General features: G+C 45.5%; 1 protein-coding gene across 8 annotated transcripts in view; it reads right to left on the bottom strand.

Annotated features, from left to right (window-relative positions):
* Positions 1-27,723, bottom strand: part of PRPF4B (pre-mRNA processing factor 4B) — a 191,630-nt gene that overhangs the window by 28,040 nt on the left and 135,867 nt on the right. For all 8 annotated transcript variants that reach the window (XM_029590568.1, XM_029590567.1, XM_029590563.1 and 5 more), the window contains 3 exons: positions 9,635-9,708; positions 3,998-4,088; positions 3,677-3,824 (listed from right to left, as the gene is read on the bottom strand). In XM_029590568.1, coding sequence (XP_029446428.1) covers positions 3,677-3,824; positions 3,998-4,088; positions 9,635-9,708 — 313 coding nt within the window. The remainder of the gene's footprint in view (positions 1-3,676; positions 3,825-3,997; positions 4,089-9,634; positions 9,709-27,723) is intronic.

Raw genomic sequence — 27,723 nt, 5'->3', positions numbered from 1 at the left:
CAGGAATTCCAAAATCGCAGAAATTTTGACTGAGCGTGGTATGATGTCGTGGTCCTCGCACCAGGCTTCGAATACTCTCTAAATCGTCATGTATGTTAGGGATGTGGAGAACTTGCGTGCTCGGAGTAGGGTGTCAATTACTGCACCTGGGTATCCGCTCCTCCTTAGGCAAGTCCTCTCAATGGCCAGACCGTAAGAGAGAATTGAACTGGATCCTCGTGGAGGATCGGTCCCTGTTAGAGCAGGTCTCTGTGTGGAGGTAGCGGCAGGGGGTTCCCTGTCAGCAGTCTTCGCATGTCTGCGTACCACTGTCTTCTTGGCCAGTCCAGGGCCACTAGAAGTACTGGTCCCCTGTGGTGTGGATAATCGCGCCCAATAGGGGCCACGGCGGGAAGGCGTATAACAGAGTCTCCCCTCTGGCCAGGCCTGTAGCAGGGTATCGATTCCCTGGGACTGGGGTTCCCGCCTGCGGCTGAAGAAACTGGGTACTTGGGCATTGGACCGGTTTTCCAGAAGGTCCATGGTTGGTGTTCCCCAACGGTTTACTATCAATTGGAATGCTGTGATCGACAGCTTCCATTCGCCTGGATCTAGACTTTCTCTTTCCCGAAAATGTGGACGGCCGAGATCTCTTGAAGTTTCATTTCTGCCCATAACATCAGGAGGTCTATTTCCAGAGACACCTGTTGGCTTCTGGTTCCTCCCTGACGGTTGATGTAGGCCACTGTTGTGGCGTTGTCCGACATTACTCTGACCGCTTTGTCTCGGAGTCTGTCACCAAAACTTCAGCAGGCTAGCCTGACTGCCCGGGCTTCTAGGGGATTGATGTTCCATCCCGACTCTTGTTTGATCCATTGCCCTTGGGCAGTTAGCTCCTGGCAGTGTGCTCCCCATCCTCGTAGGCTGGCATCTGTGGTGAGTAGAATCCAGGTTGGTGAGGACAGTCTTATTCCCTGGCTCAGATGGGCTTTTTGTAGCCACCATCATAGTTGGGCCCGAACTCTGTCCGGGAGCTGAAGCCTTATGGTGTAGTTCTGGGACAGTGGATTCCATCGTGATAGTAGTGAGCGTTGTAGGGGTCTCATGTGAGCTCGTACCCATGGGACTACTTCCAGTGTGGATACCATGAGGCCGAGAACTTGTAGGTAATCCCATGCTGTGAGGCGAAGTTCGCTCAACAGGGTTCGTAACTGGGTCATCAGTTTTGATCTCCTTGTTGGTGTCAGGATGACCTTGTCTTGTTTGGTGCTGAACCGGACTCCCAAGTATTCTAGAGATTGGGAGGGTTGCAGGCAGCTCTTGTTTGTGTTGACCACCCACCCGAGGCTCTCCAATAGAGTTTTGACTCTGTTGGTTGCCTGGTGGCTTTCCTCTGGGGATTTTGCTCTGATCAGCCAATCGTCTAGATAAGGGTGAACGCGGATTCCTTCCTTCCTCAGTGTTGCTGCCACCACCACTATGATCTTGGTGTACGTCCGGGGTGCAGTAGCTAACCCGAAAGGTAGTGCCCGGAACTGTTAGTGACGGTCCAGGATCGAGAAGCATAGAAAACGCTGATGCTCTTGATGGATTGGAATGTGTAGGATGGCTTCTGACACATCCAGGGAGGTAAGAAACTCTCCCGGTTGGTTTGGTGCGCGCATGCAGGGAGATGTGCGCGCTGTTGTGTGCACAGGTCAAAATTATGCGCCCGGCACAGTAAGCGCGTGGCTATGTGCTTCGCTTGTGCGCACAGGGTATTTGTGCACATGGCTCGCCTCTCTGCGCATGGATTGAAACGGCGGACAGGGCGGCAAACAGAGCCATAATGGTGACGGCGACCATGCGGACAATATGGCGACCAAATTGGTTGCCATATTGTGCCATCGGGTTGATCGGCCCTGCTAGGGCCGATCAACCCGGTGGCACTGGTCCTGGCTGGCGACCTGTGCGTCTCCTTGAGCTTCGGAGACTTTTAAATAGATTTCTAACTTACCTTGTCTCGGCACTTCCCGGTTTCGTTCCGGGCAGTCTCCGGAAGCGGGGGGAGAGGGAAAATACCTTCACCGCCGCGCTCGAGGTTGCACCTGCTGCCTCTCAGCCTCACCCGATGTCGGGGGCTAGGTCCCCGCCGAGGGTCAGCCGCCGGGCCGAGGCTTACCTCCGAGGGACCACGGAAATCACCTTTGGAAATCTCAACTGGGGGAGGGACCTAACGGGTGTCACCGCAGGAGAGCGGGGCTCGTCTGTAGATTTCTTCTTAATTTCGTTTTCTTTGGTAAAATTACTCTAATGCTGTGCTAGTGTGATTAGAATCCCTAACTGCTATGGAGACGGAAAATACTGAAGTGCTGCACTTCCTGCAGGGGTATATGTACTAGGGCTGACGTCAGATTGAAATCTGATCCGTCTCCAACTGCTATCAAGAGTACACTATACCCATTGGTCCTGAATCCATCTGCAACATGCTAGGAAATACTTTTTTTTTTTTGTTTAAAGAACTAAGTTCTGTTAAAGGGCTGTCAAGACAGCAAAAGTAGAAAAATACATTGCAAACATGAATTCAAATCAAAAACACTAGGCCAAAAAGTAAAAATTTTGAAATGAGACCAACTACACTTGTATGCGGTTACTCGGATTAAGAGAGACTGATAGACTCAAGAAGTTAGCACATGTATGTGTCCACAGGAATGCCTGTGGGCACACAGGATGGCAGCACAGGATAGATTCTACAGCCAAGTCCCAAAGCAAAGAAAATCAAGCAACATTGTCTGAATTATCAAGAAGGCTCCTTGCCCAGTAAAAATGTTGCTCCCAGTAATGTGTTTTAGGTGTGACAGTTGCTTGGGTTTGATTGTAAATATTACCTTTATCATAAGGCTTGGAGGTAACAAAATGGAGCACCAACTACTACCATAGTTCAAAGAATTCAAGGTGGCATGAAGTGAAGAAATGAAGAAAAGAGTGCCTGGGGGTAACCCACTTGGTGCGACAGTTACTACCCTTATAAGAACCATGGGAATTACTACCCTCAATACAAGCCTTGATACTTTTGACACAACTGCAACATCACTCTCCACTTTGACGGAGATGGGGGCGAAAAAAGGGGGAATTGGATTCAGAAGGCAACTAACATGGGCCCCGACTTTTATGATCTGGGGTACTGATATGCAGAGATAAGAAAATAAGCTCAGGACTGCTTCTAAGGCCAAGTCCAAATGCGTCAACTTTGCCAGAATTTTCAGGAAGGCAGTAATTTTTTATGGGTTGACAGTTGCTTGCTTTTTGATTGTACATATTACTATCCTTATCATAAGGATTGGGGGTAACTACACGGACCACCCTTAAGAGAAACCTGGGGGTGACCCACATGATGCGGTAGATATTACCATAAGAAGCTTGCTGGGCAGACTGGATGGACCATCTGGTCCTTTTCTGCTGTCATTACTATGTTACTATGCTTGCTCAGTACTGAACTCTGAGAGCTGGGTCCATGTTGGTGCCATCGGATGACATCACTCATATATTATACCTGATTTATGCCTTGATGGAGAACCAATCTTGCAATTATATTAATTGTATAGTGGTTTAGTCCTTGAACTTTAATTATAAACTGTCCTTAAAGTGTAATGGGCAGGCACAGCATCGCTTGCATATTTTATGTCTTATTCTTAGGTGTGAACTTGAAAGGACTTACATTAGCTCGTTGTTCCGGATGATTTTGACTGCCACTTCTTGGTTTGCTCTTGCCATATCTCTGGCTCGCACTACATTGCTAAAGACTCCCTGTCCTGTGTAACCATATACGTTGTATCGTTTTTCTAATATCTCACCTATGTTAACACCTGGAGGAGAGAAAACAAAAAGCCCAAAATATATTTGACATTAGAAACAATCAACTTAGAAAAATCATTTTTGTACTGATCAAAAAAATACTAGTCCACAATTTGATTTTAAATTGTGTTTCTTCTCAATCAGGGCTTTTGCATATACCAATAATCAAATAAAAACTGCTTACGATAATAGCCTTCCGCATCAGTCCAGTTATCTCTGAGGTTAGGGTTTTCTTTGAAGTCTTTTCCAAAACCTGCAGCCCTAAACCGAGCACTCTGAAATAAAACAAAAGAACACTTTTCTTTAAAATTCTTCACTGCAAGAGTTCACTCTAGTAGTACTCTGCATTTATTGTTCAGTGAGCCACACTCACCACAAATAGCGTTTCAAAGAGCCAGATTATATTAGCTTTTTTTTAAAACTTTCATTAATTCTATTTAAGCTTGTGTTTTAAAATATAATTGGTTTAACAATTAAGTCACATGTGGCTCATGAATACACTGCAAGCACTATTTAATTGTCACAATGCCACTTAATTACTGCCTGTGTCAAAAGACAGATGTTTTCAGTCAGACACAGACAGCATAAAAAGACTATCACTTTTAGAAAACAAAATTTAACAAGATTGGAAAGGTGTCATCGGAAAATGCAATCACTCTCTCGCCACTGGAGCCAAGGGGTACAGGCCTTCCAAGGCTCGACCCACTTTGAAATTAGCCTCCGGGGCACCCCACTCAAGATCAATCAATTCTTGAATGGCCTCCATAAAAGGGAAAACACAAGAGGCTTTACGCAAAGAAACCAAAATGGAATTTTTCTTTGGTTCAGTCCTGGAATCAGCCCCAGGTACTCCCAGCCTCTTTAATGTCTGGGAAATCATACCCGGTAGCTCATTTCTAATGAAAGAACCGCAACACAGTCCTATATGGCTCCAGTCCGGAGGATTTTCCCTATCCTCCAGAGTCAGGATCAGCCTCATCATCCGTACCATCCTGATCCTTGTCAGGAAGACCTGCTGCCGATCAAGGTGTACTTCAACACTTAACAGCAGTACCGGACAAGTGGGAGGCTACCCCCTGCGACTCTGACCTGGCAAGATTGGTTGGGGCTGAGGACTGCACCTGAAGAAAGCAGAGTTGCTAACCAGTAACAGGTATTCTCTTAGGACAGCAGGATGTTATCTCCTCACACATGGTCGACATAATCAGATAGAGCCCGACATGGAAAACTTATGTCAAAGTTTCTAGAAACTTTGACTGGCACACTGAGCATGCCTAGCATGCTACTATGCATGCGGGGTCCCTCTCCAGTCTTGTAACATAGAATTACGAAAATAAAATAAAAAACACAGGAGAACCCCAACTCTTTGGGTTGGCAGGTGCGTTTCATGAGGACTAATATCCTGCTGCCTAGGAGAACACCTGTTACAGGTAAGCAACTCTGCTTTCTCCTAGAACAAGCAAGATGGTAGTACTCACACATGGGTGAATCCCTAGCTACAGGCTGTTCCTGAACAAGTAAGACCAACAGGCACCCAAACCAGGTGCCAATGGGCACAACAACACAGGTGCTGTTGGTAACAGCAGGAAACAGCCTGAACCCGAAAAAAGGGCCCTAGGCAGGACGAGGTGGATTCTACAGCTGAAAAAGATTTCGGAGGACAGACTGGCTGAAAATGCTATCATGTCAGCCATCCCTGTCCAAACAGTAGTAGGTGGCGAAAGTGCGGAGGGAACTCCATGTCGCAGCCTTGTAGATCTCAGTCATGGGGACCTCTCTTAGGTGGGCCACCGAAGCTGCCATAGCTCTGACAGAATGAACCTTGACTTGGCACCCAAGCTGCAGTCCCGCTTGTGCATAGCAGGAGATGCAGTCCGCCAGTCAGACAGACAGGATTTGTTTGGCAGCCACAACTCCTAATCTGTTCTTATCGAACGAGATGAAGAGTTGCGTGGACTGCCTGTGGCTTGCTGTATGTCTTAGGTAGAAGGCCAAGGCTCTCTTGCAATCCAAGCTGTGCAGAGCCCATTCGCCTTAGTGTGAATGAGGCTTGGAAAAAAAGGTGGGTAGGACGACTGACTGGTTCAGATGGAAATCCATCACCACCTTAGGCAGGAATTTAGGGTGCATATACAGAACCACCCTGCCATGAAAGAACTTTGTGTATGATGGATACGTCACCAACTGACTGAAGCTCTCCGACCCTGTGCGCCGAAGTACCGCGACCAAAAACATGACCTTCCAGGTCAGGTATTTCAGATCACAGGTGCTTGAAAGGATCCTTCATGAGCCGGTGCCAACAACACATTAAGGTTCCAGGACTAAAGCAGGAGGCCGCAGGGAAGGTTTCAACTGAGGCAGACCTCACATAAAATGCCCCACTATGGGTTGCACGGAGATGGGCAAACCATCCATCCCCTGGTGGTATGCCTGGATGGCACTCAGATGTACCCTGATGGCGATGGTCGTCTTCAAGCCAGCATCCGAAAGATACAGCAGATAGTCAAGTAGCCTTGGTGTGGAACAGGAGAACGGATCTAAGCCGTGACGCTCACACCACACGGAAAACCTCCTCCACTTTAGGCCATGAGACTTCCTGGTGGAAGGGTTCCTGGAAGACACCAGAACCCGAGACACATCGTGGGACAGGGCAAGGGGCCGCAGGATTAGCCTCTCAACATCCAAGCCGGCAGGGACAACGCCCTAAGGTTGGGATGGTGCAGCCTGCCCTGATCCTGCAAGATGAGGTCAGGAGAAGTTCCCAGACTGATCAGTTCTCAGACAGAGAGATTCTGCAGGAGCAGGAACCAGATTTGTCTTGGCCAATGAGGGGCTATGAGGATCATGGTTCCCCTGTCTTGCTGGAGTTCAGGAGAGTCTTCATCACCAGCAGAAGCGAAGGATACGCATACAGAAGGCCCTTGCCCCAATGACGGGCAAAGGTGTCCTCCCATTTCCGGTGCACCACTCCCACAAGTGACCCCAATGTGAGCGCCTGGTCGCAAGGAAGATAAGCTTTGGCTTGAGCTGTGTCCAGCTGGGCGCCGATAAAGCTCAACTGAGGCAACGGGGAAAGAAGAGTCTTGGGTTAGTTGATGACAAACTCCAGGGACTCCAACACCCGAATGGTCAAGTGCAGGGATCGAAGCGCTCCCTCCTGGGTAGTGCTCTTGTCCAGCCAATCATCCAAGTAGGGAAACACCTGTACACCCAGATGGTGGAGGTGAGCCCCCACTACCACCAGACACTTGCCGAGGCAAGGCTGAACGGCAACACCCTGTACTGGAAATGCCTCTTGCCCACAACGAACTGAAGATATTTCCTGTGACTAAGGAAGGTCTCGATGTGGGCATACGTGTCTTTCAGATGGAGAGAGCAAAGCCAGCCCCCTCTTTGCAGGAGGGGAATCAGGGTGCCCAGAGAGACCATTTTGAACTTTTCTCTTCTGAGAAACTTGTTCAAAGCCCTCAGGTCCAAAATAGGACGTAGTCCCCCTGTTCTCTTTGGAATCAGAAAATTGCGAGAGTAGAACCCCGCCCCTGCTGCTGCAGCGGAATGGGTTCAACTGCTCTGGCCATTACGAGGGCAGAGAGCTCCGTCAAGAGTATTTCTTGATGTGAGGACAGACCTCAAGAGGGGCACCCCAAAAATTCAGCCAGTACCCTCGATGAATGATGGACAAGACCCACCGGTCCAAGGTGACACTGGGCCAGTGGTCCATGAAGAACTGTAGCCGGCCTCCGACCGGAGGACCCAGCGTCTAGGGTATGGTTGAATGGTTTACGCTCCCCTGCAGCTAGTCAAAACGCTATGTCGGGGCTCAGCTGGAGCACTGGCTGAGGCCTGGGGATCCACTGCTGTCTGGAGCGGCTCCTAGTGCCCACATACTGAGAATGGACATGAAAGGCAGGAGGATAATACTTCCTTTAGCAATAAAAGTATCTCCTCTGGCCCTGCTGCAAGGATTTTCTGGCAGAGGATGGTGCATCCGATGTACTGGCAGAAAGATGCTGAAGTGATGCATGGTGATCCTTCAACTGAGCCATAGCATCCCTCACCTTGTCTCCAAGAGGTTCTCGCCAGTACATGGCAGGTCTGCGAGCTTCTCCTGGATCTCCGACTGGAGATCAGAAGCTCGGAGCCAAGCCATTCTGTGGGCACCAATGCCTGCTGCTTTCATCCTGGCCACCGTTTCAAACACATTGTAGGTGGAGCGCACCTCGTGTTTGCCACATTCCAGGCCTTGATAGACGACTGCTAGCAATGTGTCCTGCTGCTGTAGGGGCAGGCACTCAGACAATTCCTGGACCTACTTCCAGAGGTTCCTGGAGTACTGCATCATGTACAGCGGGTAGGAAGCAATACGGGCGATCGACATAGCATCCTAAAACACCTTCCTACCCAGAGCATCGAGCACCTGGGAAGAACCGGACTTAGTAAAATCAGAAGAAGGTCATTCTCCCTGAACCTCTTAGCAGCGCTGGCACAAGTTAGAAGGAATGACAGGCTGAGATGCCCAAATATGACAGGCAACACAGATGAAAAAGCACTTAGGTTTCTTAGCTATAGGCGCCTTCAGTCTGTCAGTACGCTTAACAGACAACTGAAAGGTGTGCGTCCAGATGAAATTGCGCTGTAAAATATATGCGTCCAAAATTTAGGCATTCCAAATTTAGGTGTCCAAAACTTAAGCGCACCACCCTGTGCCTGATGAGCGTCCAAAAAACTCCTCAATGCAGCCCAAATTGTGCATACAGGAAAGTGCTATCACCTGGACACCTATCAGGCATCCAACTAAGTGCCCCAAAACTGTACGCACAACCTGGACTCACTTGCACGAACCGATAGTCCTGAACAAGGCAGCCTAACGCACAGGAAAAGCATGCAAAAACGCCGCCGCAGCCTATCACGCGGCACATAGAGAAAAGTCTAAGAGCGGGGCCTAGCCCAAAAGGGCTGCTCAACCCACCAGGCTGCCCACTTCCCTTAACCTCCCTCGGGGGTGGGAACGAACATCGGATCAGTGCCCTGAGCACAGAGACCAGATGAAGGAGGAGCCCTACAAAACTCCCTTTTTTTTTTTTTTTTAAGCTTTACCTGAGCTCAGCCCTTCCAGGCTGAGAAGAGACAGTCTCCAGCTGCCAGGGAGAGGGCATATACAGTCAACACCGTGCTCGGCTTCCTGCACCTGCTTCCTTTCAGCTGTTTTAACAGCTAAGTCCACACCAGCTGACAAAACCAGCTACCAGAACATGACACTCATCTGACGGACCACGGAAATCACCTCATGAATTCTCAACTGGGGGCGGGACCATTTGGTATCTCCGCAGGAGAACGGGGCAAATTACATTTCCTTCTTTCTCCTTCTAAAAACCTGAAGCAATCCCCAGTAGGGAGATGCACATCCACCATCTGCTGGAGATGGAGAACACTGGCATGCTGATGTCACTGCAGGAGTATATATATATACTGTGATGTCAGCTTTGCACCATCTCCATCTGCTGGTAGAGGTACATAACCCAATGGTTCTGAATTCATCTGTCTGGATGCTAAGAAATATAAACATTTTAAATAAAAATAAATTTAGAAGAAAAACTTAAGCAATGGTTCTATGGCTCTTTTCTCATTAGTGTTTGTATGCCCATGCCTGAATCCTTATGCTCTCATCCTAGCAAAGCTTTATATGAAGACAATTACTGGCAAAATTATGTGGTCAAAGGAAATGTGAGTCACTGCATTGCTTCTGCAGGTGAAAAGAGGGACACCCTATATGGAAGCTGAGCATCAAATACTTATCCAAAAATGTTTAAACAATACCTACATCAAAGTATGCTGCAAACATATCATCTGATTCTGTGAACATGTCAGGAGCCAGCAGTTTCTTCTGTGTTGAACCTTATTTTTAAAAAAATTAAAAAAAAGTTTGAGTTTAATCACAGACCAATTTACTTTATACTACTTCAAACTGCATCAAAAGTATCAATTATGTTACTTGGTACAGATATTTTTTTTCCAAACTGCCCATGAAGTGCTGTATAATGTTCTGGCAGATGCTATTTCATTATTTATACCAAACTTTCAGTACAGACTACAATATAGTCACAAAACCAAATGCAAACTCCACTAAATATTTTCTAAGGCAGGGTTATTTCACAACAGATGCCCCTTCCTTTTCACTATGGAAGACAAAGTCATGTTTATATCATTCAGAGGATCTGCCCTGGTACACCTTGGGCCAGTTTTCCACAGTTTATACCTACAGTCACACTACATTAAAAAGGTACAGAGATTCTGCACAGAGTGTCATACTCACAGCTGCAGAGTAAAACACTCCTGTTGCTAGGAGCAGCAAGAAATTAAAAAGTATTTTCAAAAACAGAAACAGGGATCTCTCTCTTTTATATCCACAGGGAAAGGGGACTTCCCAGCAAGATACGTATGCCTTAACTGACTTATGCAAGATGTGAAGACCTAGTTTTTACCAAAGGCTTTTGTTTCTTTATTATAAATAAAAGACTTGGTTTTAGATATCTATATAATACTTTTCAGGCTATTGCCTTGAGACTGATTTACAGATATAAGTGGCTCAGAAATATTTAAGGATTCAACTTTTTTATTCAACCACTGACAAAGAAAATTCACAATTGCACAGATTTCACATTCTCTGAAACATCAATGAGGATTTTCTACATATTCCTCCCTTAAACTTTCATCCAAATAATGGCAACAATAACTTACCAAATCAAAGGAAACTAAACTAATATGCCAACCAATTATCCCAGGAGAGAGTAAACAAGTCCAAGTCTGAGGGAAAAGTGAAATAAATCTCACTATAGTCTGACAAAGGAAGAATGTTTATCATTTTTGAGTGGGCAGGCCAGACCAAGCGCTGGTTTGTCCGTGACAATCTGGGCTCCTGCTGGGCCATGTTCAGCCTTGTTTGGTAGGTGCCAGGCAAGGTATGCTGGGAGACACATGATTGGGAGCCACTGCTTCCCAGTGTAGAGTTTAAAATAGGCAAAGTTTGCTGCATTTGATTGGATCCACTGGGAACCACAGGTTTCAATTTGGCACTTGGTGGTAAGGGGTATAAATTCAAGGGTCCTGTATATTCAGGACCTTTTTTCCTCTCTCCTCCTTTCTCTTGTCATTTCAGGTTGTTTTTGATCAGTTCCACAGAGGACTGTTGCTTACCATGGCTGGACGTGGTAGAAGTCGGGGGCCTGCTTTGGCTGGTGGGATAGTGGTGAGCGTTAGTCAGGCTGAGTTGGCTTTGGAGGGTAGGAGGATAGCGGTAGAGTGAGCAAGGGCATTACTTATTTTGGATTTTTGCTTTCAGGACAGTTACTACTTTGATAAGTGCATGCCAATGGGTTGCTCTGTTTCCCGTGCTTATTTTGAAATGTTTAGCACTTTCATGGACTGGGTGACTGCGCAGGTTGCAGATTGTGATAACACTGCATTACTTGGATGACTTTATTTTTGTGGGTCCTGGTTCTTCCAGTGTTTGAGGACATTATGGCCAGCTTTTTCTCAGTAGCACAACAGTTTGGCATTCTGATTGCTGAAGGAAAACTGAGGGACCAATGATGAGGCTGGTTTTCTTTGGTATTGAATTTGATTCTGTTGCTATGGTGTTGTGTTTGCCTGAGGATAAGGTGTCTAAGATGAAGGAATTGGTTTGCAGTCCCTTGGTGGCCAAGAAGCTTTCCTTCCACCAGATGCAGTCGCTAGTGGGCAATTTGAATTTTGCATGCCGGGTGATGCCCATGGGTCGCATTTTCTTGCAGTGTTTCTCTGCGGCTACGGCTTGTGTCAGTAGGAGATATCACCGTATTAGGGTTACTCACCATATTTGGAAAGATTTGCGTGTCTGTCAACTTTTTTGGACACCTACAACGGGGTGTCTGTGTGGCAAGAGGAGCTATTGTCCAATCAGGATTTTAAAATTGTTTACGGATGCAGCCAGGATTGTTTGTTTTGGTGCTTATTGTCAGGGGGTGCGCTGCTCCTGGGCCGGAGTTGTGTGCTTCAGCTGGGACAAGGAGGAATTATTACCTTTTTGGAACTGTTTCCTATTGTGGTAGCACTGGTCATCTGGGGTGACAGGTTGCGTGACAAAAAGGTTATATTCTGGTGTGACAATCTGGGAATTGTGCAGGTTATGAATAGGCAGTCAGCTCACTGTTTGCTGATCGCAGATTAATTGTGAGAGTTTATGCTCAGCTGTCTGCAACTGAATGTGACTGTGTGGGTGCAGCATGTGCTGGGCATGGATAATCCTATTGCCGATTCTCTTTCTCGTTCTAAGTGGGCAGTATTCCAGAGGCTGGTGCCGGAAGCAGATCTGCTGGGAGTGGCAATCCCCAATTTGCTTTGGAGGTTCAGTGCCAGAAGCCTGGAGCATGCTGTGGACGTCATTAGCCCCATCTATGTGGACAGCGTAAATCAGTGGCAGTAGGAAAGTTCTGCAATTTCTGCTAGATAAGGGATGGTATTGCGGTCCGGTATCGGAGGTTCTTTTGATGGACTACATTACTAGTGCTAGGGCGCTGGGTTTTACCAGAGCTGCAGTTTCAGATCACATTGAGGGGTTTGTCCTTTTTCATTATAGCGCATGGGTTGCCAGTCCAATTGTTTTTGGTGTAGTGTATGTTGTCGGGTTGGCTTAGTTCCTGATGGTAGGTTTCCTATTACTAGCGAGTTGTTGCCTTTGTGGCAGAAGTCTGCAGAAGTTTGTTTTTCGGATTATGAAACGGGCCTCTTTTGTGTGGCTTTTGTTTTAGCCTTTTTTGGGGATTTTCAGGTTGGTGAGTTGGTCGCAAAGGCAACATGTCGATTTGCTTATTCGGGGTTTTTGTTTAAACATGTGATGCTGGAGGCGAAGTTGGTCTATTTGAAGATACATCTTTCTAAAACAGATCAGACTGGTGGGTGGTGGTGGGGGGGGGGTTTGACTTGTCGCTATGTCTAGTTTGGTGACTTGTCCAATGGCTAATGTCCGTAGGTTTGTGTCTATGCAACCTGACTGTGGTTTGCAATTTTTAGTACATGAGCAGGGTGGCCTACTGACTAGATATCACTTTGCTGCTGTATTTTGGACAGTGCTGGATCAGCTGGGTTTAGATGTCGGTCATTATGGGACTTATTCCTTTTGTAAAGGTGTGGTCACTTCAGCTGCTCTGTCTGGGTTGTCAGCAGATGTTATGTGGCGAATTGGCTGTTGGAAGTCAGACACTTATGAGTCCTACATGAGGGTTTGAATCGATGGGGGTTGGCTTGATAATACTTAAAATTGTTTTGCAGGTCGCTGGATGGGTGCATGGAGTTGCTGGATCATCGGGCATTCCTATGTGGCTTAGGCACATAGGCGTGCTCAGTGGCGTTTATGGTACCCACTTGGGTTTCACAGTGCATGGAGTGAGGGTGCGCTGGCTCGGGTGGCGTGGGATGCATTAGGATCAACTGAAGAAGTGGGCTTAGCCGATAACACTGGTTATGCATCCTGGGGGAAACAATCTAGGATGGTCGTGTTGTCAGCTGCTAGATGTTCTCTGAAAGGATTTATCTACTGTTATGTTATGATGATATTATGGTCTGACATCATTCCAGCGACAGTGTATTTGGATCAGGTATTTTGGGGTCACAGTCATGCCAAGCTTAATCAACAAATTGGTTCTTGGCTGTGCAACAAAGGGGTAGACACGTGAGACATGAGTGGGCTTGGGATTTTTGTCCTGACCTGTTTTAGCAGGATGTGGTTCACTTATCTGAATTTGGTCAAGATTTATTGAATAATGCTTTCCAGGAAACCTTAGAAGATGTGGTGGTGTTGGAATCTTGGCCGCAGTTTTTTTGAGGGGTCACGTAGATAGCTCCTTGACTACCCCATGACTATGGCAGTTTATCTGAGTGGATTTTTGTACTGGATTTACTTTGATGGATCGGCCAGGAAGGCTGATTGATTGTTGAAGAACTGTAGATGGGTTCAGTTGCACTTGTATGGGTGCCTTGCTGGGATGTGGTAAGCACCTCACACGGAAGCAGTTGTGATGCTGCTGGATGCCTACAGGCTAGTTAGCCTGGAGGTGGACATCTTGCTGGGGACATAGTGCATGTCCACCGGGGCAATGGGTTAAGGGTTTTTTTTTATATGGCTATGCTCGGGTATAGATATATATAATACTGTGTAATAAAGCTGCGATCTTTTGATTCCAATAATTATTTGGCTGGTTTTTGGTTGTGTATGGTTTACTCAGTGTGAAGAAAGAGGGTGCGCGTGGTCAAGTGGTATGGGTTGCCCATACTGGACATCTGCTGTTGATAACTCTGGTAAAACTTTAATGTAAGGGTTTCAAATCTGACAGAAGATTGCAAGTCCTTGGAAGACTTTAAAAGAGCAGAATGATATTCCAAATAAACCAATCTAAAAAGGTAGTTGCACAGTCTTTCAACCAACTGTAGAGAATACATTTCTTTGCAACTAAAACGGCTTTAGCTGAAAATAACTTATGATATTCACCACATAGGTTAAAACACAAAATTCTGAAGAAAATATAATCTCTGTACCAGTAATAACCCCAAGCTGATGGGCTATAATAGTCCAGAAAAACAATATTTTTTTGGACATGCCCACAAACAATGAAATAACGTACTTCTAATTCCACATTTTAAACAAGCATCAGAATCAATAATACCCATCTGATTGGCTCTTAATGGTGTTGCTATTATCCGGTGGAATATGAAAAATGTATTTCACAAAAGTCAACATTATCAAATAGGTTTATACCTGAGACACTACAGTGTGACATATCTTTCTGTTTACATTTAACATTGCAATCCTTTCCCCTGTGATGAAGTGATCCTGTTTTCCTCCTTTTTGCCTGGTCCACCTTAAATCCTACATGGAGAGAAAGCTCTGTAGGCGGGACCCTGCCAGGAGGGGAATAAGATTATGAGCCCAGCTAGGATCAGGAGACCCCTACATATCTAGGAGAAGGCAGCTCCTGTAATATCTTTGACACAGCTGGAAGGTATTGGAAGCACTCTGCAAAGGTAGGCAGTCTATTGTTATGTTAATTGCTGTTCGTGTTGATAAAAGTTATGTTTGCAAAAAGAGAAACTAGATTAAGCGTGTTCCTGATTGCAGAGAGTGAAGTTTTGCTCAGCCATCCTCACACTTCACTCAATACTCGTAAAACATTATGGAATTTCATATTTGTGAGAAACTCATGCGTCGTAGAGGCGTCATGATAATGCAAATGAGTTGATGCATCGTGAGCCGGGTGGTGAGACTGTGCTGATGCGTCGTGTTTGGCGGAGCGCGATGCAATATGCGCCAAGGTACAGCTTCGTTTTGTGAGCACTTGATGGCGTCAATGCATCGATCTCAGTGCGGCACCTGATATTGATGCTCCCTTCGGATCCTGCGTCATATGTTTTGCAGCACAGACTGTGCAACTGTGTCGGGTCCATGCGGAGCTTGCACGGATTTTACTTTTTGATGAATCGAGTCGGAATGATGTTTCTTGGGCCTCAGCTCTGCGGAAGAGGAACACTTAGGCACCTTATGAGATTTTATTTGCAGGCCTGGGAACAACTGGATTGAACGTCCTGGAGTGGGCACATAAGATCCTGAAGCTAGTGGATGACTCTCCCAGAGGCTGGCAATTTTTGCGGCCCTCTGGCTCTGGGCTCTAGGGGACATGCGTCCAAAGTCCCTACATGATGCTTGGTCATGGTCCAGGTCCAGGCCAATATAACAATTATGATTGTCAGTGACGGACATCATATGTCCGCATGGACAATATTTGAAGCTGGGTTTTTTCGAGGCCATTTTAGCACTGAAAAGTGTTGTTTGGGAGTAGTTAGCATGAGTCAAACTTTCCTGAAGAGAAAGTGAGGAAAAAAGCGTCCGTGCCTGAGCGCAGAAAAAAAGTAACTGAAGAAATGGATTGCGGGCTGCACACAGGAAGTGCTGCGCAGGTGCAGCACACAAAGACTTTGAATCTTGAAGAAAAGTGTCCGCTTGAGCATGCTGTCGATGACGTCACCCAAATAGCAGGGCTAATTCAGCCTGCTTATCGACAGAAAAACAACAAATTGGTAATACCACCATTTTAATTAAACCTATTCTTCCCATGATGGATAAAAGAAAATGCCTCCAACTATTTAACTTGTGTTCAAAATCTTTGACAATAGGTAGAATATCACTTGAGTGCAATTTTATTACTTTAACACAGGACAAAACTTGCCAAATGTGTGAGTTTTTTCCTTAGTTAGCTCTATAATTGTTAGGATGTTTGGTGAAGTGGATTACATTTTTTTTTTCAACCAGAACAATTGAGCAATTTCCTGGAAAGGAAAAAGCCTTCCTCTGACCCATAAGTTGAAGTTGAGTTTTCAGCTGTTTATTATGATTTGGCTAGTATCATTCCATTTTCTTTATTGAAACTGTTTCTTTCTTTTTTCCTTTTCTCCCTCCCTTACTTTCCTTATTCCAGTTTAACGTCACTTATTTAATTTATTTTTGTATTATGTTATTTCTTTTTGTAACAGAAAGGAAGAGAAGGCCAAGCTTCAGTGCAGGGCCAACTACTATTCTATAAGCTCGTCTATCTAATATAAACAATTGGAAGAAATGTACAAATTTGAAGAAAGCTCAGTTTTGTCTTAGATACAGTAATTTAATGTCAAACAGAATTCTCACGTTTTTCACCTTTTGTTAAAATATTTATATTGCACGATTCATACTACCAGAATATTTCATTCCATCATTATTACTGTATACAAGGTAGGGTTCAGGGCTAAAGGAATTTTATTGTAAAAGCAGAGTTGCTTACCAGTAATGTGTTCTCCAAGGACTACAGGATGTTACTCCTCACACATGGGTGACATCATCGGATGGAGCCCGGCATGGAAAACTTATGTCAAAGTTTCTGGAACTTCAACTTGAGCATGCCAAGCGTGCCCTAATTCATGCATCCACGCGGGGTATCTCATCAGTCTCGAAACATAGAATTATGATAAAAATAAACAAAAATAGGGGAAACCCAACTCCGCAGGGTGGCAGGTGGGTTTTGTGAGGACTAACATCCTGCTGTCCTTGGAGAACACCTGCTACAGCTAAGCAACTCTGCTTTCTCCTATAACAAGCAAGATGGTAGTTCTCACACATGGGTGAATTCCTAGCTACAGGCTGTCCCCAACACCAAAGGAGGACCAACAGACACCAACCAGGTGCCAATGGGCACAACAACTACAGTGCTGTTGGTAAAAGAGGGGGAGCCAGCCTAAACTCAAACAATGGGCCCTAGGCAAGAAGAGCTGGGTTCTACACCTCAAAGAGATTCCTGAGGACAGACTGGCCGAACCTACTGTCACATCGACCATCTCTATACAGACAGTAGTGAGATGCAAATGTGTGGCGAGAACTCCACGTCGCAGCCCTGCAGATCTCCTCCATGGGAACTGCTCGCAAGTGGACCACCAATGTTATCATGGCTCTGACAGAATGAGTCTTGACATGACCCTCAAAGATGTAGTCCCGCCTGGACATAACAGAAGGAGTTGCAGTCTGCTAGCCCACTGGAAAGTGTTTGCCATGGCAAATCCCAACCTATTGGGTGGACTGCCTATGGGCTTCTGTCTGCTCCAGGTAGAAGGCTAAGGTTCTCTTGCAATCCAAATTGTGATGGGCTCATTCGCCTTGGTGAGAATGAGGCCTAGGAAACAATGTTGGCAGGACAATTGACTGGTTAAGATGGAAATCTGTCGACACCTTAGACTTGAACCTAGGATGCAGTTGCAAGACAATCCTATCATGATAAAACGTAGTATAAGGTGGATAAGTCACTAAGGCCTGGAGCTCGCTGACCCTGTGTGCTGAAATGACCACCACCAAAAGAATGACCTTCCAGGTCAGGTACTTCAGGTCACAGCGGCTCAAAAGCAGCTTTCACCAGCTGAGCTAACACCGTGTTGGGGGTCCCAAGACACAGCAGGAGGCCTTAGGGGAGGCTTCAACTGAAGCAAGCCCCACATAAAGTGTACAACTATCAGCTCTACAGAGATGGCGTACCATCTACACCTTGCTGGTATGCATACACCTTGCTGGTATGCACCAATTGCACTGAGATGAACTCTAAATGAGTTGGTTTTCAAGCCAGCTTCTGACAGGTGTAGATGGTAGTTAAGCAATTTTTGCATGGGGCAGGAGAACGGATCTAGGCCATTCTGATCACACCACACAGAAAACCTCCTCCACTTCAGTCCGTAGGACTTTCTAATGGAAGGCTTTCTGGAAACTACCAGGACCCCAGACACATCTTTAGAAGTTTTCGATTGAGCAGCTACAGGATTAAACTCTCAACATCCAGGCTGTGAGTGACAGGGCTTGGAGGTTGGGATGCCGCAGCCTGCCCTGATCTTGCATGATGAGATCTGGGGAAGTCGCCAGACTGATCGGTTTCCAGATGGTCAACTCCAGGAGTAGAACTCAAATCTTGTCTTGGTCAATGAGGGGCTATGAGGATCATAGGCCCTCGCTCCTCACGAAGCTTCAAGTAAGTCTTCTTAACTAGAGGAACTGGAGGATACAGGTACAGAAGACCCCTGCCCTATGCCGGGCAAAGGCGTCTGAGGCTGGTTTGCCATCCGACCTGTACAGAGAGCAGAACCGAGTCACCTTTCTGTTGCAGGGGGACACGAAAAAGTTCACATCCGAGTTTCCTCAGAGGCGGAAGATCCGGTTTGCTACCCCCTTGTCCAGAGACCACTGGTGGGGTCTGAAAGCACGACTCAGTCTGTCTGCTATCACATTCTCTGTTCTGGCCAGATACATGGCCTTGAGTACCATCCCATGGGACAGGGCCCAGGACCAGATCTGGACAGCTTCCCAGCACAGGAGGTATGACCCTGTGCCTCCCTGCTTGTTGACATACCACACAGCAACTTGGTTATCTGTTTGTATCTGGGCATTTTTGCTGGAAAGCCCATAGCGCGTACCTGATCACCCAAAGCTCCAGGAATTTGATTTGACACCATGCGTCCTGGGCAGACCATAAGTCCTGGATGCGGAGACCCTCTACATGAGCTTTCCACCCCAAGGTGAACGCATCCATGATATGGAGATTTTGGAAAGACATTCCCCGTTCCAAATTTGAGAGCCAGCCACCAGGTTAAAGAGGTCCGGACAGGTGGAGTGACTCAGATGTGTGCCCATAGGTTCTGCTTGGTCTGGCGCCACTGCAACCTCAGGGTCCATTGGGCTCTCCACATGTGCAAGCATACCAAGGGAGTGACATGGACGGTTGTCGCCATATGGCCCAACAGCCTCAACATTTGCCGAGCTGAAACCTGCTGGGTCTATTGAATCACGACCGCTACGAACCCCAAGGTGACCGCTCTGGATTGTGGCAGGTAGGTTTTTGCCTGAGCCATGTCTAGCAGGGTTCCTATGAAGTCCAATCGAGGTGACGGGCTGAGATGGGACTTTGCATAGTTGTTGATGGCTCCAACACCCAGATGGTCAAGCGCAAGGACCAAGCGGCCCCTCCCTGAGAGGTGCTCTTGACCAGCCAATTGTCCAAGTAAGGGAAAACATGCACTCCCAATCTATGGAGGTAAGCCCCCACCATGGCCAGATATTTTGTAAAGACACATGGAGCCGATGTTGGCCCAAATGGCAACACTCTAAACTGGAATTGCTCTTTTCCCACCACAACTCTGAGATACTTCCTGTGACCCAGGAAGATCTCGATGTGAGTGTATGTGTCCTTTAAATACAAGGAGCATAGCCAGTTCACTTTTAATAGGAGGGGAATCAGAGTGTCCAGGGAAACCATCTTGAACTTTTCTTTTTTGAGAAATCTGTTCAAGGCCCTTAGGTCTAGGATGGAACGGAGTCCCCCTGTACTCTTTGGAATCAGGAAGTACAGGAGTAGAATCCCTGCCCCCTTTGCCCTGGTGGAACAGGCTTGAACGCTCTGGCTGTTAAGAGGGTAGAGAGCTCCTGAAATAGTACCTCCTGATGCACTATTGGCTCCCAAAAAGGGTACAGGGGGCAATTTGGCTGAACACCCAAATAGGTTTAATGGGTATCCTTGATGGACCATGGAAAAGACCCAGGATTTGGCTGGGGATCAGATTGGGGCTTGGGAGCTTTCTGTTGCCTGGGATGGTCCCAAGAGCTCACACTCTGCGAACAGGAGCAAGGGGCCAGAGGATAGTACTTCCTCTGACGGTAGAAAAACTTCCTCTGACCCTGCCTTGTGGACCGCCTGGCTGAGGAGTACAGGTCTGAAGTGCTGGCGGAGAGCTTTGACGAGTCTCATGGCGATCCCACAATTGGGCCACCACATCATTCACCTTATTTCTGAAGAGATTCTCACCTGTGCATGGCAGGTCAGCGAGTCTTTCCTGTACCTCTGGTCAGAGATCAGAGGCACACAGCCATGCTAGTCTGCGGACACCAATTCCCACAGCAGAGACTCTCACTACCGTCTCAAAAACATCATAGGTTGAACCAATCTCATGTTTTCCACACTCCAGGCCCTGACACACCAGCGATAAGAAGGGGTCTTGCTGTTGTTTAGGCAGTCACTCAGTCACCTCTTGCACCTGCTTCCAGAGATTGCAAGAATATTGACTCATGTAGAGCTGGTAAAAGACAATGCGGGCAATGAGCATGGCCCCTTGGAACACTTTCCTCCCAAGAGCATCCATTGCTCTGTATGATCCTTGCCTGGGGGTGCCAAGGTGTGGGTCTGACAGTGCGTGGCCTTCTTGAGAGCGGATTTGACCACTACCAATTGGTGTGACAGCTGATGCTTCTTAAATCCGATAGCCTGTTGGACGAGGTAAACCCCATCCGCCTTCCTGTTAACGGGAGGTACTGTGAGGGGGTGTTCCCAGTACCTCAGCAGCAACTTCCTAAAGATCTTGTGCACTGGGACCACAATGATCTCTTTAGGGGCTTTCATGGACTGGAGGATTTCCAGCATCTTATGCCTGGCATTCTTCTCTGTCATTAACTGCAAAGGGATGGCCTTCGCCATCGCCCGTACAAAACCTGCAAAGGTCAGGTCCTCTGAAGAAGACCCTCAGAGTCCTCGCAGGATTCTGCAGTTTCATCCCCCCAGGGGTCATATGGGGTCTCATCCTCAATGTAGTCTACAGGGGATGGGGCCCTGGATGCTTGGCCTTTGCCCAGAGGCATGGGCATTGGTAGCACTGGTGCTGGCCACAGCAAAGCTGGACTGGGGGGGGGTTGCAGGCCTCAATGGAGCTTCCTCAGCGTAACCAGCAACAAGCACCGTATCAGTCATGGGAAGCATCAGTGCCCCACCGGGCATTAATGGCCTCCTGGGAAACAGCACCAACTGGGTCAGTAACACACCAATAAGCACATTGAGCCATTACAGCAGCAGTTCCAGCAGGACAGTGCTGGAACCTGCACTGTCGATGCCACCAATTTGATGCTCTGTAATGTCTGCTGGACCTTGCGCTCCAGCTCTTCCTCGAAAATTGCCGATGCCAAAACTGACTGAGCGGCAGAAGGGGGTGGCCAAATCTTCCTTGGAATCCAGAGGTGGATCGGTGACTGGCACTAGGACTGGAGACCGTCACAGACCCCCAGCATTAATGGAGGATGGGCACTCCTCGCCGTGGGGTCACTTTGGCAGCATCACAGGTGCCGAGGTCGATGACAACGAACCTGACATCCTCGACTTGAAAGAGACTGAGAGGGGCTGGTCCCCGGCATCCCTATCCGCCAATGGCCCCACTGATTCCGATGGTTTGGTGTCCATTGGTGCGGCTCCCAGGTCCATTGGTGCTGATGCTGCAGATGCTGATTCTTTGGACTTCCTCAACCTAAAGATCTTTTCCATCTTCTCAAAACGAGCGCAATGTCCCCTTGGGAATCATCTGGGCAAACATGCGGCAACCCCAGACGTCATGCAATGCCCCCAGGAAGAGGACACACACCTCATGGGGGTCCATGATGGACATGGTTCTCGGACACTGGGGGCACTAACAGAAACCGGATGAGGCAATGACAAACGAAAGAAAAGGGAAAAACGAGAGACAGTGACGGTCGATGCCGGTGGGCACCAAAGCACCACCACCACAGGGGGTGAGAACGGAAGCGAAATAAGAAGTTAACAAACCGCTGAAAAACCTGACTGGGGAAACGAGGGATCCAAAAGGGGCCCGCGATCACTGAATTCACATAAAAACCCATATAGGACGGTGAAAAAAATTTTCAAAGGCAATTTCAGGAGAAAAGCCACAAGCTCACTCTATCACGAGGCGAAAAGCTCTGCGGAAAAAAAAGACTGAAGAGGGACCCCCGTATGGACGCGTTGATTAGGACATGCTGGGCATGCTTGGTATGATCAGTCAAATTTCCAGATACTTTAACATAAGTTTTCCATGCTGGGCTCCATCCGATGATGTCACCCATGTATGAGAACTACCATCCCTCTTGTCCTAGGAGAAAAATGATAAAGTTTCTAGAACTTTGTACCTCACTAGGCACGCCTATGCATGCTATTATACCACGCATCCACACAGGTCCCTTTAGTCTCATAATTTAGCAATGAAGAAAATTTTTGAAAAACCACTTCCACAGGAAATGGGCAGGTTTTATGAGGATTGACATCCTGCTGTCCTCTGAGAACACTTGTTGCAGGTAAGCAAATCAGTTTTCTCCTAGACAAGCAGGATGGCAGTCCTCACACATTAATAATCCCTAGCTATAGATTGCCTCCAACGAAAAAAGGAACAAAAAGTGCCAATAGGCAAAACAATATTTTTTCTTGGTAACAAGCTTTTTTTCTATTATTTCACTAACCTACATGGTGGCAGCCTGGAACAGAAAGAACAGGCCTTAAAAGGGAAAAGAGATGGATTTTATACCTCAAAAAAATTCCGAAGGATAAACTGATCAAACCTACTGTCACATTGTACTAGTGATAAAGGGAAAATCTTGCAGAAGTCACTTCGATGTATCATGGGAAGGGTTAATTTAGTTCCTTATAAGACAGAAATACATTTATAATAATTCATAGTTATAGGATGCAGCTTTGTGCTTGCTTGAATTCACTATAAAACTTACTCCATTATTATAGTACAAGGTCAGCATGTACCTTGCTTGGGAAGTACTGAATATTTTGCCAGAAAAGGTAACAGAAACAGTACTGTTGAAAGCATAAAGAAGAAATTGCAGGATTCTTTCCTTAGTTTGATGGGAAACAGTCTGGAAACTTCAAGGCCACACACAGAGAGATACAAAATGTAAGATGGTGACAAGGCCTAACTAGAGAATAGGAATACCACTTAGCGCCAGTTGGTAGTTAGGAAGTTAAATCTTGTCCTTGGTGTTCAGTGAAAAGTAGAACCAATTAGCTCTACTAGTGCAGAGAACTGAAAACACCTGGCATCTGTGCAGGTTTAGTTTATAGTAAGCAAGAAATAGCTAGTTATGTTCAGAATCTTTACTGCAAGAAATCACTATGGTTACTTTGGGTAGAATTTTGACTGTTAAAAGTTATTTTACCTTTATTAATCTTAATTAAATTCTTTAGGAAATTTTTTTTTATGTAGACAGAAGCCCTCAGTATTGGCAAGAGATCCAAATTCTCAGAAAACTCTTGTACGCCAATTAATACAGTCACCGGTGTTTTGCTCTCTTATTTTAAATTTTGATAAAACTGCTTGAAGTCACTTGCTGTTAAGATCAAATTGTAGTGCTGCTGTGTGTCCCAATAAAGTTCTTATAATATCTTCACTGATCTTTTTCTTTCACACAGCTATAAATCTATATATGATTTCCATATGCCTTCAATTTTTACAAACTTTGATCATGAATTTTCACTCAGCAAATCATCTGTGCTGAATGTTAAATTGTATTTCAGCCCTTCTTAAACTTCATACGGGAAATATTCACACCGTTCCAAATAACTTTCATTGAACAGAACAAAAAACTTTGTATGTCCTGTGACAAGTATTTTATTCCAACAAAATCCTGACACTTTTTATAATGGCAGGGCACTTATCTTTTTTTGCTTGTCATATGTTGATTTTTCTTGACCGCATAACCGCTCCTCTCACCCAGAATTATTTGTTAACCGCCGCCCGGAATAAGATTCTAACACCCGGTGGGCTAGGCAGATTGTCTGCTGAGAGGTGAACCAGACTACTTCAGCAAGACAATCTCAGCAAAGACAAAATAATCTCCAATACGTTACATTCTGTCCACTGAGACAACACCTGCTGTCACTCATCAGGAGAGGCTGGTGGACACTTTTTCAGGAAAGCAGCAGCTATTGCTAGCCTATTTTTATATATATGAAATTGCACTGTATAGTTTTCTTTGTTTCCTAACTCTCCTGAAGTATTGACTAACTAACTGATATATATATATATTTTTTTTTCCCCCATTAGCTGGGGAATATAAATATAACTTGCTTTGTTATTATCACATACGTTCTTATAAGCGTGTTTGTGCATATATTACACAGAAAAATATATTTTTTTATATTTTCATGTAAGCCATAGTTAGGTGTCATTATTTTCTTAGTGTGTGTGATCCAGACTGCAAGGCAAAATCCTCCATCCTTTCACGTACTACACACGTTTGTTATTCCTGTTCAAACAGTAGTGAGATGTGAATGAATAGAGAGAACTCGATGTTGCAGTCTTTCAGATTTCCTCCATGGGGACCAATTGCAGGTGCACCACCAATGCTGCCATGGCTTGAACAGAGTGACTTGATCCATCAGATTCAAGCCCATCTGGGCATTACAGAAGGAGAAGCAATCTGCTAGCCAATTATAAATAGTCTGTTTGGCAAGGGCGAGCCCCAGTTTATTTGTGTCAAAAGAAACAAAAAGCGGGGTAGACTTTCTATCAGCTTCAGTCTGCTCCAGGTAGAAGGCCAAGGTTCTCTTGCAGTCCAAACTGTGCAGTGTTTGTTCACCTTGGTGGACATATGGCCTGGGAAAAAATGTTGGATGAATGATTGACTGGTTAAGATAAAATTCCAACACTACCTTAGGCAGAAACTTAAGAACAAGAACTAGAACAAAGGGGAAAGCCGACAGTCGCTCAGCAGTGCATGGTTCGGAGAGAGGTATCTTCAAAGGATACTAATGATGCATTAGAATTAGGGCATCCCGACAGTGAGATTCCAATAATTAGAAAAATAGTCCAAGTGCCTGTAACTAAAAACTCACCTGAGCTAAAAAATTCTAACATATCCCTATCAATTTAAAAGCAGAATGAAAATACAAACAAAAAACAAACTTTGAAATGTTTGTATGCTAATGCCAGAAGTCTAAGAAGTAAGATGGGAGAATTAGAATGTATAGCAGTGAATGATGACATAGACTTAATTGGCATCTCAGAGACATGGTGAAAAGAGGATAACCAATGGGACAGTGCTATACCGGGGTACAAATTATATCGCAATGACAGAGAGGAGCACCCGGGAGGAGGTGTGGCGCTTTATGTCCGGGATGGCATAGAGTCCAACAGGATAAACATCCTGCATGAGACTAAATATAAAATTGAATCTTTATGGGTGGAAATCCCTTGTGTGTCGGGGAAGACTATAGTGATAGGGGTATACTACCGTCCACCTGGTCAAGATGGTGGGACGGACAGTGAAATGCTAAGAGAAATTAGGGAAGCTAACCAAATTGGTAGTGCAGTAATAATGGGAGACTTCAATTACCCCAATATTGACTGGGTAAATGTATCATCAGGACACACTAGAGAGATAACGTTCCTGGATGGAATAAATGATAGCTTTATGGAGCAACTGGTTCAGGAACAGACGAGAGAGGAAGCAATTTTAGATCTAATTCTCAGTGGAGCACAGGACTTGGTGAGAGAGGTAACGGTGGTGGGGCTGCTTGGCAATAGTGACTGGAAAAGGAACAGTGTGCAAATCCAAGGCTCTCGTGCTAAACTTTCAAAAGGGAAACTTTGATAAAATGAGAAAAATTGTTAGAAAAAAACTAAAAGGAGCAGCTACAAAAGTAAAAAATGTCCAAGAGGTGTGGTCATTTTTAAAAAATACCATTCTAGAAGCACAGTCTAGATGTATTCCACACATTAAAAAAGGTGGAAAGAAGGCAAAACGATTACCGGCATGGTTAAAAGGGGAGGTGAAAGAAGCTATTTTAGCCAAAAGATCTTCATTCAAAAATTGGAAGAAGAAACCAACAGCAGAAAATAGGATAAAGCATAAACATTGGCAAGTTAAATGTAAGACATTGATAAGACAGGCTAAGAGAGAATTTGAAAAGAAGTTGGCTGTAGAGGCAAAAACTCACAGTAAAAACTTTTTTAAATATATCCGAACCAGAAAGCCTGTGAGGGAGTCAGTTGGACCGTTAGATGATCGAGGGGTTAAAGGGGCACTTAGAGAAGATAAGGCCATTGTGGAAAGATTAAATTATTTCTTTGCTTCGGTGTTTACTGAAGAGGATGTTGGGGAGGTACCCGTAATGGAGAAGGTTTTCATGGGTAATGATTCAGATGGACTGAATCAAATCACGGTGAACCTAGAAGATGTGGTAGGCCTGACTGAAAAACTGAAGAGCAGTAAATCACCTGGACCGGATGGTATACACCCCAGAGTTCTGAAGGAACTCAAAAATGAAATTTCATACCTATTAGTAAAAATTTGTAACATATTATTAAAATCATCCATTGTACCTGAAGACTGGAGGATAGCAAATGTAACCCCAATATTTAAAAAGGGCTCCAGGGGCAATCCGGGAAACTACAGACCGGTTAGCCTGACTTCAGTGCCAGGAAAAATAGTGGAAAGTGTTCTAAACATCAAAATAACAGAACATATAGAAAGACATGGTTTAATGGAACAAAGTCAGCATGGCTTTACCCAGGGCAAGTCTTGCCTCACAAATCTGCTTCACTTTTTTGAAGGAGTTAATAAACATGTGGATAAAGGTGAACCGGTAGATGTAGTATATTTGGATTTTCAGAAGGCGTTTGACAAAGTTCCTCATGAGAGGCTTCTAGGAAAAGTAAAAAGTCATGGGATAGGTGGCGATGTCCTTTCATGGATTGCAAACTGGCTAAAAGACAGGAAACAGAGAGTAGGATTAAATGGACAATTTTCTCAGTGGAAGGGAGTGAACAGTAGAGTGCCTCTGGGATCTGTATTGGGACCCTTACTTTTCAATATATTTATAAATGATCTGGAAAGAAATACGACAAGTGAGATAATCAAATTTGCAGTTGATACAAAATTGTTCAGAGTAGTTAAATCACAAGCAGATTGTGATAAATTGCAGGAAGACCTTGTGAGACTGGAAAATTGGGCATCCAAATGGCAGATGAAATTTAATGTGGATAAGTGCAAGATGATGCATATAGGGAAAAATAACCCATGCTACAATTACACAATGTTGGGTTCCATATTAGGTGCTACAACCCAAGAAAGAGATCTAGGCGTCATAGTGGGTAACACCTTGAAATCGTCGGTTCAGTGTGCTGCGGCAGTCAAAAAAGCAAACAGAATGTTGGGAATTATTAGAAAGGGAATGGTGAATAAAACGGAAAATATCATAATGCCTCTGTATCGCTCCATGGTGAGACCGCACCTTGAATACTGTGTTCAATTCTGGTCGCCGCATCTCAAAAAAAGATATAATTGCGATGGAGAAGGTACAGAGAAGGGCTACCAAAATGATAAGGGGAATGGAACAGCTCCCCTATGAGGAAAGACTAAAGAGGTTAGGACTTTTCAGCTTGGAGAAGAGATGGCTGAGAGAGGATATGATAGAGATGTTTAAAATTATGAGAGGTCTAGAACGGGTAGATGTGAATCGGTTATTTACTCTTTCGGATAGTAGAAAGACTAGGGGGCACTCC

Source organism: Rhinatrema bivittatum, chromosome 2, assembly GCF_901001135.1.
Source record: "Rhinatrema bivittatum chromosome 2, aRhiBiv1.1, whole genome shotgun sequence".
Taxonomy (NCBI): Eukaryota; Metazoa; Chordata; class Amphibia; order Gymnophiona; family Rhinatrematidae; genus Rhinatrema; species Rhinatrema bivittatum.
Note: the sequence above shows the minus strand (reverse complement) of the source record. Positions and strands in the feature narration are given on the sequence as shown.